We start from the raw sequence: 17,067 nt of genomic DNA on the forward strand, positions 1-17,067 counted from the left end.
TCGCAAGACCGAGACAGCGTCCTCAATCTTCTATGGTCACCATTTTGTAGGTCTGGGTAGCCTGGCTGGCAAGTTGTCAAAAGCTGGAAGTCCCTGCTCCCACCTGTCCGAGCCATCTGTTAGTGAAGTCAGGAATTTGTATACAAAATTCGTCCGCTCTACTACCCCTTTTAACAGCCCGTTCGGCTAATAGTCTGCCGTTTGGAGTTTGGAGACTGGTCGCTTGAAGGGCGTTGCCTAATCCTGCAAGTACACTTCAGAAATGTGTGAAGGTCTTTCAGCAACTGTCTCGTACCAAATCCGACAGTGCTCCCGGAGAACACTTAGAGTTGTATCTAGGCACTTCCGGATCGGCGACCGGACACGGCGCTTGCTCTCGAGTTCCATGCTGTCTATGTCTCACGGCCCGGCAGCTCTTTGTGACACACCATTACGCACAACATGGGTGGGCTTAGACCGGAAAGCCCTGGCCATGAGCAACACAATAACCCCGACAAATTGTCATTGTCCAGACACTCTCTTCCGTAGAAGGCTAGACAATCAAGGACGAGTTCCACCTGTGAGGACCAGACTTTGACCAAAGGAGCCACCCCTAAGGTTTCTGCAGAGACCTCCGTAACGTAAGAATACTACCGGAGGACACACCAAGCGGTTTTGCACTGTATGATAATGGAACAAGGAGGGTTTGGCGCTTATACGATGTGAAAGAGAATGAGCAGGGTGATGCTGGGAGAGTGTTAGCCTCTGCAGATGTGTGACAAATTGCCATTAAGTACATTTTCCACGACTCACTACGGATGACGCCTGGATGAAGATCCAACAACTGACATCGGGTTACACTCGGAACGTGCTTTTCTAGAGAACGTCTTCTCAGATGGTGGCCCATTGTTGCCGTGGCGCCATGCTGGGCATGTACCATTTCCATTGTGATTTCTTAGTGAATGTATTCGCGTACCAAGTGATTAGTACTTGAGCATCCCAACAACGGCCTGTCTGGGCGGTCTTCCGCGATGTGGCACAGGACCCGTTTGATTTGCCAAACCGTGGGCAGAACGCCCAACGCCGGTGCCTTACAAGGAGGAAGTGAAGTTGGTGCCGGTGCTGTCGCGAGGATTCCCTGCATCGCCAATCTTGACACTCCTCGGCGGGAGCATCGTTTTGGGGGTGCATTACCAACTACCCAGTTGGCTAGAGACTTTGCAGCTTGAGCATCTGAACCTAGGGGCAAAATTCTGGTGGAAGCCTCATTGGCTGAATGCTGTTCTTTTCGAGGCATAATTTGCGCTGCATGAGATGGCGGCATGGCGTCTTCACTCACAGTGCGTATGGCATCTTCAAAGGGACGTTTTAGCATGAACTGTTCCACTTGACGGATGCCATCGCCCACCCCTCCGCTCTTGGGCTTTTTCTGGACCCATTTGATTGGGGAAAAAAAGTCACTTGCTTTGCCTAGCAATGGACACTTATTTTTACAGTGGAATGAGCAAGGTCCAGAACCTGACTGTTCACGACAAATATCAGACACTTGTGAGAAGGTGACTAGAAAACTAGATATTAATGACTAACAACGCTAGTAACTATCCACGTATACGAACTGGCTCCTCCTCGCTCGCCAATAATGGAAGAGTCTTGCTGGTCGCCAATCTGAAAACTGGGTATCGAACGGTCCCGAAAATAAACAAGGGCAAAGCAAGCCGGCGTTCATAATGTACAGCCATTCGCCCTCCTTCGGTTACTTTTTTTCAGCCTGTTAACGGGTATTTCCCCTGCAAGAGCAGTGTTGCGTAAGACGCTGTCCATGTCGTCCTCCTCACTTGCTCTCCTCAGCATTGGACTCCTCAGCCTTGGCCTCTTCAGACTTGGCTTGATTAAGAATCGTTTTTTTTGGCAGCAGCGGGTTGTTCCGCAGCGGCAGCTTCAACCTCAGGTGCAGGAGCAGAAGCAGCGGCGTCAGGTTGCCAAACCGCCTCGACGATACTCATCCGGCAGCCCTGGGGTCTTGTGACACCCTATATTTGCAAGTCAGCATCATCACATCACCTATTGGCGGTGCAGCAGAGATGCGAGTTCTGGAAACCTACCTTGAAGACAAACCCGTCCCCAGCAGCCTTGAACAACTCCCTGAACTCGGCCTCGGTCCGCTCCTGGGCATTGAGCAGGGCAAGCATGATCACGTCCATGCGGCGCATGACCCGCTCGTCCCAGGGGTTCTCCTGGCCGGGCTCGCGCAAGCAGTGGTCGTTAATGATGATGCGTGCACCAGGCTTGAGGGCGGGGATCAAGTTCCTGAGAATGCGAACGGCATAGGGGGTCGAGTAATTATGGATGATCCAGCGGAAGTAGTAGACTATCTTGATCGGTTAGTGTTCCGAGAGCTGCTCTCTAATTCGGTTGACTTGCCATCGGCGTTCTTAGTCACCTGCTCGGTGAAGAAATCGTGCGCCAGAAGCGTGATGCGCTCAGCCACTTGAGGATCGGCGCAGATGGGCTTCGGCGCGCTGTCGACTGTCTTCTGAAGGTCTTGGACCACAAACTTCATATTCTTGTACCTCTGGGCCAAGTCGACACACATGAAGCCGTGGGACCCGCCAAGGTCGACAAATGTGCCGCCGGCAGCATCGAGATCGCTCAAGTCGTAGCCCCCCTTTTCGACATCGACAAAATACGAGGGCTCGTACCCTTCGCCGCCCGTGAGGCTCGCCATGGCGCAGCCCATACGGCGGGCCCACTCGGGGTCTTTGCCGAAGGTGACGAACATGGGCTCCTTGTCGACGGTGTCGAAGCCGAACTGGAAGCCGGCGCGGGTCAGGGACGTTGCTTCCGGATAAGCCTTGAGCGCCTGGATGACATGGCCAGAGGCTCTGAAGATGTCTTCGCCGTTGAAGCCAATCCAGGCCTGCATGTTTCCGTCCTCGGCGAGGACTCGGGATGCGGCCGTATGCGCGATCACACCGGGGCTGGGTTCACGAAAGATGCCATTGGTCATGGCGAGGCGGAGCAGACGAGCGAGGTTAATCGGGTCCAGAGTCGTGCTGGCCTGCAGCTCCTCAAGAGTAATGGTCGAGCCGGAAGGGACAAGTTTCGCTGCGTTGCGTGTCAGCCGCGGAGGCCAGCGGGTATGGGGTCGGCGTCAAGACTTACCAATGCCATAGTGGTTTAAAGCTGTGAGTGCCAGGACGTCCAAGAACTGGCGCGGATGTCAGGATCAGTGCTTCGGAGGCGGGGAGTAGCAAACGACACTTGCCTCCCAGACACCCCATCTCACGGACTCGCGGGGCCCGTGTGCTAATAACCCCAGCTCCTTGGTTGCGAAAATGATCTCCTGCCTGCTCCTCAGAACGTCTCCTGGGAGCTTCGGGAAGTCGGCGGGGGCGTCCTCGTCGAAACTGGGCATGGGTAGGTTGTTCTCCCTCATGTAAGCCTCGAGCGTCTCCGTCTCCTTGGCAATCTTCTGAGCTAAAGCGATCATCCGGGACGGCGACTGCGTCGAGCCCGCCTCGGCCTTGACAGGCTTCGAGGAAGATGCGGCGGTGCCATTTGTGTGTGACTCCTTTGCCCGGAGCGAGGCGGATAGCGCAGAGAACGAGCGTCGGTTCTGCTTCTTCGCCTCGGCCTCGGCCTTCGCCTTGGCGTCGGCGGTCGGCGTAGAAGTACGGTCGAACCAGGAGTTCAGCCTGAATTTCCCCATCTTGGACGAGTTGCTGTTGGGTATCAGCTGTGATTGTTTTGTTTACCGCTTGTAACGGTCAACCCAGAGTGGCCTCTTGAGCGGTTCAAGTTCGAGTCACGATCGACAACCTGAGCCTTGTCCTTCTCGGCAGAGGACGAGGATGCCCGGCGTCTTAGCCTACTCCGTTCTGGAGAGAGCGGAGAGGTAACTTAAGGTAAAGAGTGCGATCACTAAAGGGAGTATTACCTAGTCAGCCAATGGCAGTAGAGGCAAACTGTCCAGAGCGGGGCCAGAACGGGGCAAACACGATGCGTTTGCTCCTGGCGAACGGCCAACGTATGATTACGGCCTCGCGGGGCCCGGTGAGGATAAGTCCCGCCGTCGACCTCGGCAAACAATGTAGGTGAAGTGAGCGAGTGCTGTTGATCATGAAACTAAAGTGACAAGGCTGGCTGGGGTCGACGGGAGGCGGCGTTCGGGAACTTGAAGACAGACACAGCAGGGGTAAATAAACCAATTCGGCAGGTAAACGGATCGAGGCAATGGTCGGCCTCTGTTGAGCTCAAGAAGACGGCGGGTGTTTTGTATGCGGCGCGCAGCAAAGTCATTGGGCAGACCCGCAATGGGAACTTGTGAAAAAGAAGAGCCTGGTTCGTCCCAAGAGGGAGGATCCCTAAGACTGGACTCGCGCAAACGAGCGACCGCATCCTCCATGCATCCCGGTGCATCCCCTGCAGCTGCGGGAATCCATGTTCGACCATCTTCGCTGGTTAGGCTAATGCGGAAGACGGTAGCATCATTTGCTGCAGAAGCGAGCGGTCGCGAGTTGGCCTCGGGATGCACCACGCTGGTATAGCGAATGACATGGCATGGCTATCTCATGCAGTTACGGTCTCCTCCGCCCGGCAAAAGAAGAATAAAATATAAAATAGAATACAAAAATTTTAGTCGAGGGCAACAGGTAATGTGATGTAACGGATATCCCGTACCACTCGATCGACACACGCAGAGCCTCGTAGCGAGAGGTAGGGCCATGGCGCAGGCCAATCCGCGACCGTGCTCAATAATTAAGCCAAGGCGCCGGGTTGGCGAGGGTTGCTTTACGCAGTAGGTTACCGGAGCCGGTTCGGAGTTCCCAGTCAAGTCGAACCGGCGGATGGCAGAGAGTGCCGGGCCCTGGAGCCAATCACGACAACGAGGCTCCCACACCCCAGGTGGGGTCGACCAGTGGTTCGGGAAGGAGGTGAGATTACGCTACGGAACACACCACCGGAATGGTTAGCGGTGGGGTTCGGCGACGGAAGGGCGATGCCACACAGCATGCTTCCCAACATGGTGGGACCATGGGAATAAAATAATTTTTTTTTTAAAAAAAAAATCATATATACAACACCCGAGGGGACTCTTCCACCTACATCTCAAGTCAAACAACTCTCGGTGCCGGATCGACTAGAGAGTGTAGTTGTGACATGTCTTGGCTTCCTGAGAATCTGAATCTGAACTTAGGGGAGGTCAAGTCTCATTCGCCGCCTTACACGCACTGTCCGATCTGCCATGCAAGCCTCATCTCACGCCATCTGCCGATTGAGAGTCTAGCCCCCGCCGTGGCTTGTCCGCTAACAGTTCTGTAAGGGCAGTCGCGAGGATCCACCTCTGACAGCGGCCACAGTATTAACCACCATCGAGGTTGTCACTTTTTGTGCTTGGAGCCTGCCATGAAATTACTCATTGGATACTCTAAACGGACCTCTTTGGTTCCAAGATTAGCCCGCAAAACCCTGTTGCTTGGGGCCACGAGGAGGAAGTGATAGTCCGTGCAGATGTAAAGGATGGCACGCACCTCTAATGCAAACTAATAAATACGTCAGGCGTCTTAGTGTCCCCGTCGGCATAAGAACCAAGCGTGAAACCATACTTTTGACATCTAGTCATCTCGTGTAAAAGACCATCTAAAATATGTTCTCCTTTGCGGCAGACCCCGCGGCAACCGCCGCTGGACGCCTCTGCAAGAGTCTCTGCAATTACAAACAATTATGGTATCATATCGCGGTGGGAGACGACGACCGACACAGAAAAAGCAAAACTAACAATCGCCCACGTTTCAAGGGTGCCTCCCCGCGCTTCCATTCAACTCCAGCAGACAGACAAACGAACAAACAAACAAACTTTTGCTCCCTCCCATGCTCACCGAAGAGGCCAAAAAAAAAATAAAAATAAAAATAAAAATAAACGAAAAAAATTAAAAGAAAAGAAAAGAAAAGAAAAGAAAAGAAAAGAAAAGAAAAGAAAAGAAAAGAAAAGAAAAGAAAAGAAAAGCAAAGAAAAAGAAAAAAAAAGAAAAGAAGGGCATGTACACCTTAAAAGCCCCCTTAGTAGTTCGGCGGCTTCTGCCCATAAGTCACATACAGCGGCATATACGACAAGCTGCTATTATCGTGATACGCCTTGCGCACCTCGACCAGGAACAGCTCGACCTGCTCCCGCGTCCAGCCGCAGCCCCTCGTCAGCGGGCCCAGTGCGATGGCCTGGATCCCGTCGACCAGTATGGTGCGCCAGTACAGGCCGACCGTCTTGAGCACCTTGTTCTTGGGCCACGTCCCGATGGGGATCTGCAGTATCCGCTGCGTGACGTTGACGAACCCGCAATCGCGCATCATGTCGGCGAGCCGGCCGTCGGCGCACGCGTGGAAGTTGATGCCGAGGTTGCCCAGGCCGTCCCGTATGAGCGTCCAGTACTGGGCGACAGGGTGGTCCGGCGGCATCGAGTTGTTGACCGAGATGGGGAAGTGGTGGACTTCTTGCATTTCAAACCAGCCGCCGGGGCGGAGGTGTCTGGGACGGTGGGCGGTCAGTATTTCTCGGTACTCGCTACACTGGTTTCGAAGGGAGGGCGTACTCTAGAGCTCTCCGCATGAGTCTCGGCCAGTCCTTGATCGCCATGACGGTGTGCCTAGAGTGGATGTAGTCAAAGTAGTTTCGCGGATGGAGCCATCTTTAGCGGGGAGGTGTGGGTTAGTACGCTGAAAAAAGCGGTGGAAGCGTCAGGCACGTACGGGCTCCTAGAATGGACATCAGCATTTACATCACAGACAAGACGGATCCCTAGCCGACCTACTCGACATCGTCCACCATGAAGCGTACGTTTGGCGGTACCCACTCGGGCTGAATGGGACTCAGATCGACGCCTAGAATGTTGGAACTGGGAAAGAGGTCTCCCACTTCGCGGACACCCAAGTCAGTTTCGCTATCGGCAATAGGAGCCCAGCAAGTTAAACGTACTCTCAATCGCCCAGATCCCCGTTCCCGTACCAATATCGAGAATCTCATGAGGGTGCTCCCCAATAGGCGCAAAGTAGAGCTGCCCACAGAGCATCTTGACCATGGCGTGTTTCATGTCTTCACGCTGCTGTCTGTCCGCTGCGTCAACGACGGCACTTCTCCACAGCCGACCCGTGAAACGTGAAACCACTTACTCAACGTCGTCATTCGGGAAGTTGTACCGCCCTTCGCGGAACTTGTGATAGCGGCGTCCGTTCTCAAAGATGTAGTCGCGCACGCTCTCAGCAAGCGATGTCGACGCCGTCGTGTTGCTGTCCGTCCCGTAGCCCGCGTCGGTGCCCATGTCATCGCTGTCAACAATGATGCTGCCCTCTTCGGCCTGTTCCACGGCCGCCTGCTCCTCCAGCTCGTCGTGTTCCGTCCCGTCCTCTTCCCCGTCAGCAGTCCTGGTAAGAGAGCCTAGGTGTTGGGATGAATCTGAGAACATGTATGGAGGGGAGAGGCTCCCGCGCTGGCCCGTAGACATGCTGGGCATCGAGGGCGAAGGGGAGAACGACCTGGAGAAGGCGCTCTCTGGGAGGGAAAACGTGGAAGTGCTGCCATTTCCAGGAAGAGAAGAAGGCTCATCGAGTGAAGTGCGATCGGCCTTGTCAAAGTCCTTGGGGTCTGCCTTTGGCACCCGGTGTCTGCCGGGCCCAAGGTTTGCCCTCGCTTGCACTGAAACATCCGTCGGCGAGGGAGCTTCATCGTCTGGCCGATGGCGTTTCCTGGACTGAGTCTCCGAGTCCGGGACCACTGACAGGGCCGAGTCATCCTGTGATTGACTCATGGTGTCTAGAATGAGATGAACGGGGCACACTAAGGGATAAGCGGAGTTGGAGGAATCGACGCGTGGGGACGCCCCGTTCCCGACAAATTCGGTCGGAGCGCTGTGTGTGCTTGTCAAGCCTCAACCACGGTTTCTGGTTCCGATGGTTACACCGAGATATACCGAGGCAACATCGCTTGCCCAGCCGCGGACATCCAAGAAAAAAAAAAAAAAAAAAAAAAAAGAGTCTCGATTAACGCAACCAACTGTTGGCAGCAGCGTCAAGCGCAGAGTGAGGGCCAGGGCGGGTAAAGTCTGCTGGCAGAATTCGGTCCCCCGGGGCTAGATCCAATTGCCCAAAATTCAGCGATTTGTTCGAGAGCGCAAAGCCGGACTTAGCCAGGAGAATTCTCGAACGACACGGCCGGGGACGCAAGACAGGTACGGTAATAGGAGCCTGTCAAGCATAAATCGTATGGCTTATCCCCGGATTCTAATAGCCAGTCGATCAATGGAGCGTAGTGATGCGCCAGTGGGCCTGGACCGGTGCGGTCTTTGGTCTTGGCTGATTCGAGGGAGGAGTGCTTGCGAGGGCTGGTCCGCTTTCCACGATGTGCCCCCTCGGATGGAACCAAAGGTGGGGGAGGATGCCCAGGTGTCGAGCCGTTCTTTCGGCGTTTTGTCAGGGAAAGCCCCTCCTCAGAGAACAAGGTTCAGAAGCCAGCGATTTTTAGTGCCCGCTCATGCGCCTGCGGGGGTCTCGACGGGGCCCTTTTTATTGTTCCGAGGCGTAAGTGGTTGTGCTCGTCTGCTTCATTTCGCGCTCTGTAAGGGAGAGAGCATTGTTTGAGTTGCTGGGGAGATCGGCCCAGCTCCGACAAAAGACGGCGAAATAACACAAAAGTGGCGGTATGTGGCTGCTCTCCCGTGTGTCGGAACAGTTTGCCAAATTTCGGGATAGAGAGTCAGGCGAGGGATCTGGGTTCCGGCAGAACAGGCATATTGGGATTTGGATGTAGGTTGTGGACGGGATTGGGATTGAGCTTGAGATTGAGACGACTGAGAGCGCCAATTACTTCCGAGATTTCCAAGAATACACGCCATAACCGCATTGTCCCCAGTTCCGGTGTCCATCGAGACTTACAACTGCACAGTGTGAGGCTGCTGCGAGCAGCTTTTGTGCTGCTCTGTGTGACCGACAACGAAGCACGTTTTCATTTGTTTGCCGCTCTTTCTTCCGAGTGGGGGTGCAAAGAGGTAATTAATTACTAGTACTGTACATGTACTTTATCTCAGATGCGTTTCCAGCCACATGGTGGCTGACATGGCGGGACGGTTGCTAAGCTTCAGCCTCAGCCCGCCCAACCCCAAGCCCAAGCCTGAGCCGGGCCTGAGCCGGGCCTGAGCCCGAGCCTTGCGCAGGCAGACTAAACTGACGTGGGCCTTGTTCTGTTGCGGCGCTATTCTAACCAACATTTGTTGAATGAACCTCAACTTCCTGCCTCTGATAATCCCTCTCGCGCAGCGCAGATCCATCACCTCAATCGAACAATACAACAATTATCCCCGCAAACAAAATAAACCAGCCATCCGTCGCCATGGCCGAAGCTGCACTGAAGCCCGAGAAGGACTTCTCCAAGGAGGCAGACAAGCAGATCCCCGAGGCCGAGGAACTCGCAAAGGTAATCGCAAGTCGCACTTCCAGAATTACTAAAGCTAATCTTTGGGCCCCTCCGCCCGCCCCCGCACAACAGACAGATATTCAAGCCGCCATCGAGAAGCTCTCGGCCTTCGAGAAGCAGACACGCCAGGCTTCCGATCTGGCCTCGACATCACGAGTCCTCATCAGCATTGTCACCATCTGCAAAAATGCCGGCGCCTGGGGCCTTCTCAACGATCAGACCCTGGTGCTCTCAAAGAAGCATGGCCAGCTCAAGCAGGCCATCACCAAGATGGTGCAAACCGTCATGGGATTTCTCGATGAGACGCCCGACATGGCGACGAAGCTGTCCGTTATCGAAACGCTCCGCACAGTGACCGAGGGCAAGATCTTCGTCGAGGTTGAGCGGGCTCGCGTGACCAAGATCCTCTCGGACATCAAGAAGGCACAGGGCGACCTTAAGGCGGCCACCGACACGCTCTGCGAGCTCCAAGTCGAGACGTTCGGGTCCATGGAGCGGCGCGAGAAGGTCGAGTTCATCCTGGCGCAGGTGGCGCTCTGCATCGAGAGCGGCGACTGGACACAGGCTGGCATCCTCAGCCGCAAGATCAGTACCCGGTACCTGGCGCGGAAACCAAAAAAGACTCCAGAGCAGCTCGAAAAGGAGAAAAAGGAGCGCGAGAAGAAGGGCAAGGTCGAGGAGGAGCCTGAGACTAAGGAGGAGGACGTCACAGACCTCAAGCTGCGCTACTACGAGCAGCAGATCATCTTGGCCAAGCAAGACGCCAAGTACCTCGACGTGTGCAAGCACTACAGACAGGTGTTGGACACCGAGAGTGTGGAAGAAAACCCAGAGGAACTCCGGGCGGTATGCACCCTGGTCCCGGCGGATGGAGCATCTTGCTGACACTTTGACAGACACTGCAGAGAATCATATACTTCATCATCCTTGCGCCACACGATAATGAGCAGCACGACCTCTTGCACAGGATCCACAAGGACTCGCGGAATGCCATGGTACCCGAGGATGCCGAACTCCTGAAGCTGTTTACTGTGCACGAGCTCATGCGATGGCCCGAGGTATCCAAAGTGTTCGGCCCGCATCTGCTCAGCACCGACATCTTCGACTCGGCCAAGGGGCAGTCGGGCGACGACAAGGCATTCGAGCGGTGGCAAGACCTGCGCAAGCGCGTCATCGAACACAACGTACGCGTCGTGGCCAAATACTACACGCGCATCCAGATGGGCCGCTTAACGCAGCTGCTCGACCTGAGCGAGGATGAGACTGAAAAGTACATTAGCGAACTGGTAACGGCCAAGACGGTGTACGCCAAGATCGACCGGCCGGCTCGCGTCGTCAGCTTCGCAAAGCCGCGCGATGCCGACGACATCCTCAACGAGTGGAGTTTCAACATGAAGAGCCTGCTTGGCCTGCTTGAGAGGATTGATCACCTCATCACCAAAGAGGAGATGATGGCGCGGATCCAGCCAGGCGTTAAGCCGAAGAAGGGCAAGCAATCGAAGCGCTAGGCGTGCGTTTTGCTATAACTGGTCCATAGACGACTGTACGAATAGACATGATACAAGGATCGGGATCTTGCGGGGCAAACTGGATGGATGATATAGCGGACGACTGGCTCTGCACTGTGTTCCATCGTGCCTCTTGTCACCCCCGAAGGACTCATCCGAATGCCTGCATGCAGATGCTGTGGCATTCGGACTTTATGGCTACTTGTCCAATCGACCCAACAGCGGTCCGTGTCACAGAATGCTGTGGCAAAGCGACGAAATCGGCTCAACGAATCAGGATGCTGGACAGCACCGCACATTTATCACCAGCCTCTTTAGTGAACAGAAATGTCAAAATACACTATGGCATTGGACCTTTGGACAATTCATCACACCTTTGCGGGACAAGATGCTTGGCTCTCTGCAGCGACTAGAACCGCCTACAACACATGTATTCAACGGTCGAGACCAGCAGGTAAGACATGTAGCAGCAGTCCCGTCCTCATCAGCTGCGAGATAGTTCGGCCAAAATACCCGTTCGTGACCGGGTAAGAGTGCCACCGAGAAGGGGAGGCCCAGGGAGCGGCACGGCAGACACTCACCCGAACCTTGGTATTTGTACATACTCAAGTGACATCATCCCCTTTCCATCACCGCCAAAACCTCCTATCACCTACTCCATCTATGTTTTGACAAGCCCCGTATCACCAACTGAAAAACCAGCTGTAAACCAAAACCCAAATTCCTTATTTATTATTGGTCTACAGCGCCCGTCAATCCATATCCCCCAACCATAAATATGCCCCCTCAAAACAACAGGGACCGGCAGAGAACCAGGCCAATCACCCCCTGCATAGGCAGTCCGACCTTTAACCCCGCCAAGGCAGCACACGATACGGAAACTCATCAGCGGGCAATTCGTTTGCTGCGAGACGAGAATAATGTCGAGAAAGCCATCAAGGCCTGGTTCAGTATCCCGGAGGGGGAGGACCAATATGTGTATCGTGCCGTCGCGGAGATCCGGTTGGGACAATTGCAGAAGGTAGTGGAGAATGATGTGGTGAGGAGGGGGTCGGAGTTAGCGGAGGGTGGGGTGGAGTTTGTGTATGGGGGCGGGGAGAATCGGTTGCGGTGGTATCAGTGCCCTGAAGGGGAGGTATGTTGATGTTTCCTGAGCTCAACTGTACTCTACTGTGTTGTGCCATTTTAAGACTCATCACAGCATTTGTAACCCCTATCCTTCGGGTTCAACTCGAACTCAACTAAGCAACACCCTCCCAGAAACCACTCCCCCCAACCCCCTCCGACATAGCCGCCTACGCCTCCATTTTCCACCCTACCACCAGCACCGCCTCGACATTGAAATCCTTCCTCTCCAACGCGCGAAAATCCTCGCTCCGCCAGCGTGTCGCCTCATACCTAGCTGCTAAACGCTTCTTCCTCCCCTCCCATCCCCTCACACCCGTGTTATCCAGTATCCCCCGGTGCAAGCAACCGCCCGTCCTGAACCCGGCGCTGGACTTTTGGGAGTGGGCGTGTCAGCTTCTTGCATGGTGCGGGCCGTTGAGGGAAGGAGAGGGTGATGACGATGATGGCAGGGGAATGCAGGATGGGGCAGAGGAGAAGTGGAATGACCGATCGAAACGGGAGCATGGTCATGACGATGAACGGCAAGCGACAACGAAGCAGAAGCAGAGAACGGGATGGAGATTACAGAGCAGCGGGCATTACCTCCTCCCGGTGATGATGCACCACTTTGGCTGTGTAGTCCCCACGCACGAGAGCTTGACGATCATCAAGACTCTCGCGCAAGGTGAGGGGGGGAAGAAGGGACTCAATGGAAAACAGCAGAAGAAGGTGGTGGACGTGGGCAGCGGGAATGGCTACTGGAGCATGATGCTGCGCGAATACGGGGTGCAAGTGGACGCTGTGGATAATTTGATGAGTGAATGGTTCGTTTTCTTTTATCGCCACTTCTATCTCTCACCCAACCCAAAGATGCGTTACACATATACTTTGCGAGTGCTGACTGTGGGCACAAGGCGAACAACCTGGATTCCAGACACCCTCGTCCAAACAGGCACCGGGTACCTCGCCTCCCACCCAAACCATAGCGACCTCATCCTGATGTTGGTCTATCCCGTCGTGGGTGGGAAATTGACGGGTACTGTGGAAGGCTCCTTCACGCGCGACCTGGTTGCGGCGTACAAGGGGGACACGCTAGTGGTGGTTGGCACGCAGAACCACAACGGGTACACCAGCTTCTCGGACATGACGATGGATGAATATATGGAGAGGGACCATTCGGGTGAATGGGCTAAGATTGTGCAGATTGCGATGCCGAGCTTCGCGGGCAAGGACGAGGCAATGTTTGTTTTCCAGAGGGTGGCCCCGGAAGGTGGGAAAGGGACGGCGAGTAGTGTGCCCTGAGGATCTGTATATCCCATCCAGCAAGGCAGGCCCTCCTCCGCATCGTCGTGTCATTGTGCCATTTTTTTTTTTTTTTTTTTTTTTTTTTTGTAAAAGCCGTGTGGCTCCAGCAGGAGCAAATCCCACTATTTCTTCTTTCCCCCCTTTCCCTTCCCGCTCTTATGGCCACTACCACCGCCTCCTTTCCCTCCGCTTCCACCTCCACCCCCACTTGCACCTCCCGACATCATGACCGTCACCTTCCCAACTGGCACCACATTGAATGCCTCCTCCACCTTCAACCCCTTAATCAATTCCACCTCCCTAGGCCACATCTTCTCCACATCCTCCGCCTTCTCATCCACCACCCCTTTCTTGCCTGCTGCCGCCCTCCACCGCTCAACAATCTCCTTGACCGCCTTCCCCTTCTTCACCTGCCCCGGCTGCAGCTTCGCCTTGTACTTGACCTTACCCAGCGCATTCCACGGCGCGCACACGGGCACCACCTCCAAGATCTCGTCCCCCGGGAGCGGCGTGCCCACCAGCGCGTCCAGCTGCGTCGGCTCGACCGACGACGCCTCAGCATCATCCAGCATCTCGACGCCCTCCTCTAGCATCAACCGACGCACCGCTTCGTGCTCGGCAATCTGCTTCTTTGCGCGCTCCTGCGCCTGTCGGCGGCGTTCTCTGGCCGCGGCAGCGTCAGCCTCACGCTGGGCTTTGGCAGCGGCTTCGGCCTCGGCTTTTTGTCGTGCTGCAGCGACGCCGAGGAGCTCTTCCATCAATGCCCGGTCTTCTTCGTCTTGGTTCTTGTATTTTGTGGCAATCTTCTTGGCTTTGGCGCGCTGGCCGCGTTTGGGCGGGGCTTTCTTTTGTGGCTGGGAGGAAGTGGACGGGGTTTCCGGCCGGGTGGAGGAGGGAGTTGCGGTTGAAGGAGGCGTGGCTTGGCCTTCGTCTTCTGGCTTGTTGTCATCGTCTCTGTCGTCGGCTGCGGCTGTGGACTTTGTTTGACTCTCTGACTTGGCAGTGATGAATGGGCGTTCATCAACATCGAGACGTGCCAGCTGCTCCGATGGCGGCTCAGGGGTTCTTTGGGGTGTGACGCCGTGAGCTTGGTCCGCCGCGCTCGGTTGCAGAGGGTTCGCCCTCTCCTCCTCCTCGTCTTGATCTCCTTCGTCGCTCTCTGAATCCTCGCTCGCCTCCTCTTTTTTAGTGTCGCTCGTAGAAGCGATACCGCTTTCAAGCTGATCGTCGGCATTCACCGACGGCGCACCACCCGTCCTAATATCCCCAGAGTCATACAGCCTGTGCTTCACATGCTTGGTTTTGCTTTCATCGGAAATCTTAAACAGTAATCCAAACCCAAGAGTCAAAAGGGCCGGCGGCAGCGCGTTGCGCTTTCCCCGGATCATGAATGAGCCCACCGGCAGATACTCCCCGGCTGGTGCCGATTTAGAGACCTGGTCGGCGTTGACCCACCAGGCGCCCATGGCGGCCTTCGAGTCCCAGGCACTTGAGCAGCACACGGACAAGTTGCCGGCTTGTGCGAGCGTCGATGGCGGGATCGGAGCATCGGGCGTTTTGGGGCTGTTCTTGATGATGACGGTTGGGGCGCCGTGCATATCCGCGTGGACGTAGACGTCGCCTTTCCTCAAATACCGCTTGTACAGGATCTCATTTTGCTGGGCGTCCCGACCGCCGAGCACGAGGTAGCCGTCCGACGAGATGAACCATATAAACTTTTCAAACCACATCTGCTTTCTGATGGGTTGCAGCACGGGCTTCTCCTGCTTCAAGCCCTTTTTGAGATCTTCGGCGATCTTCTGTTCGGCGTTTTTGAGTGCGATTTCGGACTGCTGAGCGGTTTTCTGTTCCTTACCGGCAGCTGTACGCTTCTGCTCGTAGTACTCCCGGGCGTTGTTCCAGGGGCTGAGTTTGAGGTTGATGTCGATCGCTAAGCGCTTGTCCACGATCTTGTCTTTGTCTGCTTCGACATCGTCGACCGTTTCTTCATCAGTGTCGTAGTCAAAATCGAGCTTCCCCGCCTCCGCCTCCGCCTCCTCTTCTGCTTCGCCGAGAAGTAGTGTGACGATATTTTCGTCCAGTCTCATGGGTAGCTTTATGATTTCAGCGACGGGATTGTGTTGCCTCTGCTCCCGCTCGACTAGTTTGTTGACATCAACCCAGTCCATGCCCTGCTGGAGTAGACCGTTAACGGCGTCCATTGCTTCTTGAACCCGTTCGATATTAGCCTCGATAGCCGCTGCCTTGCGCAGATTTAGTGTCTGCGCCTCTTGCAGACCTTCGATCCGCTTGGTTTGGTCCTGACGGGCGGCTTCAAGTTTCCTCTTGGCAGTAGCCTCGCGTTCTTGCAATCGCGACTCAAGCTTTTGGCCCTCAAGCGAGGAAAAAAACTCGTCAACCGTCTTGTTGAAGCCATCAAAGGCTAGGATTTGGCAGCTCGGGTCGTCCTCGAACTGCTTGGGAAGGAAGGGTTGGAAATCCTCATAGAGCAGGTTCCGCGCGTTGCCTTTCTTGGACTCGTCCACGTCCGCAGGCTGCTCTGTTACGCGGGGGTTGGCTTTCGCAACAATGTATCCCTTCGCGACAGGCGACCTTGTGACACCGTCCAAGATAGACCGCGCCTGTTCCAGGGATTGAAATAGGGCGTCAAGCAATGCTTCGTTGTCCAGGATGTCGGCTGGCTTCGTGGTGGGGTCAAAGCTTGTCAGGCGGAAGACATGGTCTACCAGCACCGGCGGTAGCTCGGTTATCGTTGTGACAAGCCCCCTTCTCAGCTCGTCTGATCCTTTCTTCTTGGTCTTCCTCGTAGTCGCTTGCGCCGACGCCGTCCGAAGAGCATTTCGAAGGCGTTCCTTGGTCAGTTCGGGAACGCCTCCGTAGTTTTGCCTGTTCTCCAGCGTGTACGCCAAGCCAACCCGTTGGGGCTCCTGGCCTTCTCCCTCTGGAACATTGCGCAACAGGGCGAGGATCTTGAGGTCAGCGTCGGTCAGAATAATGTTTCCGCTGGCGAAGAACTCAAGGTACAGGCGGTATGCCCCATCGCTAAATCGGAATTCAATAATGCGGTCCGTCCCGATCTGTGAGACGGCGGTGACGCGTCTGGTTTTGAGAAACTTGCGGAGTCGCGACACAAAGCCGCTCGGAGCTGGGGCGGCGGCGCGGGCAAAATCGGTGAGGTGGCAGCGGAAGCCAGACTCTATGAGGAGTTGCTGTCTGTTATCCGGCTTCGCGAATTTCAAGAGGAGGATCTTGGAATTGAGGTCGTATATGTTTGCCAGGCGCAGCGACACGAGCGCTTCCGAGAGCTCGTGGGCAATTACCTGAAAATCGCAAAACACGGCGAATACATTAGTCACGGCCTTGCAGTTGGCAACAGAGACCGAATGAACACCACTTGACATACCTTGACATCCAAGGACGAGAATCTCTGCTTCATGTTGGGCGTCCTCTGCCGTTGTTCTTGACCACGCGGGCGACGATGCAAATGCTAGAAATGTCATGGCGGGGCAGAGCAGAGCAGGTGGGGTCAATTGCAGCTTGCTTTCGTCGACCCCGCCGGAACTGCTCGGTGCATTGCTCAACCCCTCCCCACGCGATGCCGTTTGATGAAGTAGTGATGAGTTGCGATAAATGTCAAGGCACCGAGGACCATGCCAATGACCAAGAACATGTATTGCGCTGCCAACGTATCCATGGTGACTGGCTCGA

At 55.2% G+C, this 17,067-nt stretch overlaps 5 protein-coding genes across 5 annotated transcripts; 2 read left to right on the forward strand and 3 right to left on the reverse strand.

The window, feature by feature from the left end:
* Positions 1-1,868: 1,868 nt before the first annotated feature.
* CMT1 (Alpha-1,3-mannosyltransferase cmt1) lies at positions 1,869-3,688 on the reverse strand (the record flags this gene model as incomplete). Its single annotated transcript, XM_071057341.1, has 5 exons — positions 1,869-2,009; positions 2,082-2,347; positions 2,401-3,084; positions 3,142-3,187; positions 3,245-3,688. The coding sequence occupies 5 exons, from the start codon at positions 3,686-3,688 to the stop codon at positions 1,869-1,871; spliced, it is 1,581 nt and encodes a 526-aa protein (XP_070913442.1).
* A 2,351-nt stretch (positions 3,689-6,039) lies between these two features.
* On the reverse strand, positions 6,040-7,778 carry MFIFM68171_01920 (uncharacterized protein; the record flags this gene model as incomplete). Its single annotated transcript, XM_071057342.1, has 6 exons — positions 6,040-6,502; positions 6,567-6,662; positions 6,724-6,729; positions 6,786-6,888; positions 6,950-7,080; positions 7,144-7,778. The coding sequence occupies 6 exons, from the start codon at positions 7,776-7,778 to the stop codon at positions 6,040-6,042; spliced, it is 1,434 nt and encodes a 477-aa protein (XP_070913443.1).
* A 1,577-nt stretch (positions 7,779-9,355) lies between these two features.
* On the forward strand, positions 9,356-10,947 carry RPN5 (proteasome regulatory particle subunit; the record flags this gene model as incomplete). The annotated part of the gene is made up of 3 exons (XM_071057343.1): positions 9,356-9,439; positions 9,512-10,285; positions 10,336-10,947. The coding sequence occupies 3 exons, from the start codon at positions 9,356-9,358 to the stop codon at positions 10,945-10,947; spliced, it is 1,470 nt and encodes a 489-aa protein (XP_070913444.1).
* Positions 10,948-11,725: 778 nt separating this feature from the next.
* MFIFM68171_01922 (uncharacterized protein) lies at positions 11,726-13,356 on the forward strand (the record flags this gene model as incomplete). The annotated part of the gene is made up of 3 exons (XM_071057344.1): positions 11,726-12,082; positions 12,208-12,878; positions 12,969-13,356. The coding sequence occupies 3 exons, from the start codon at positions 11,726-11,728 to the stop codon at positions 13,354-13,356; spliced, it is 1,416 nt and encodes a 471-aa protein (XP_070913445.1).
* A 125-nt stretch (positions 13,357-13,481) lies between these two features.
* Positions 13,482-16,795, reverse strand: MFIFM68171_01923 (uncharacterized protein; the record flags this gene model as incomplete). Its single annotated transcript, XM_071057345.1, has 2 exons — positions 13,482-16,679; positions 16,763-16,795. The coding sequence occupies 2 exons, from the start codon at positions 16,793-16,795 to the stop codon at positions 13,482-13,484; spliced, it is 3,231 nt and encodes a 1,076-aa protein (XP_070913446.1).
* Between the last annotated feature and the right edge of the window lie 272 nt (positions 16,796-17,067).

Source organism: Madurella fahalii, assembly GCF_045866475.1.
Source record: "Madurella fahalii IFM 68171 DNA, scaffold_1, whole genome shotgun sequence".
NCBI lineage: Eukaryota > Fungi > Ascomycota > Sordariomycetes > Sordariales > Madurella > Madurella fahalii.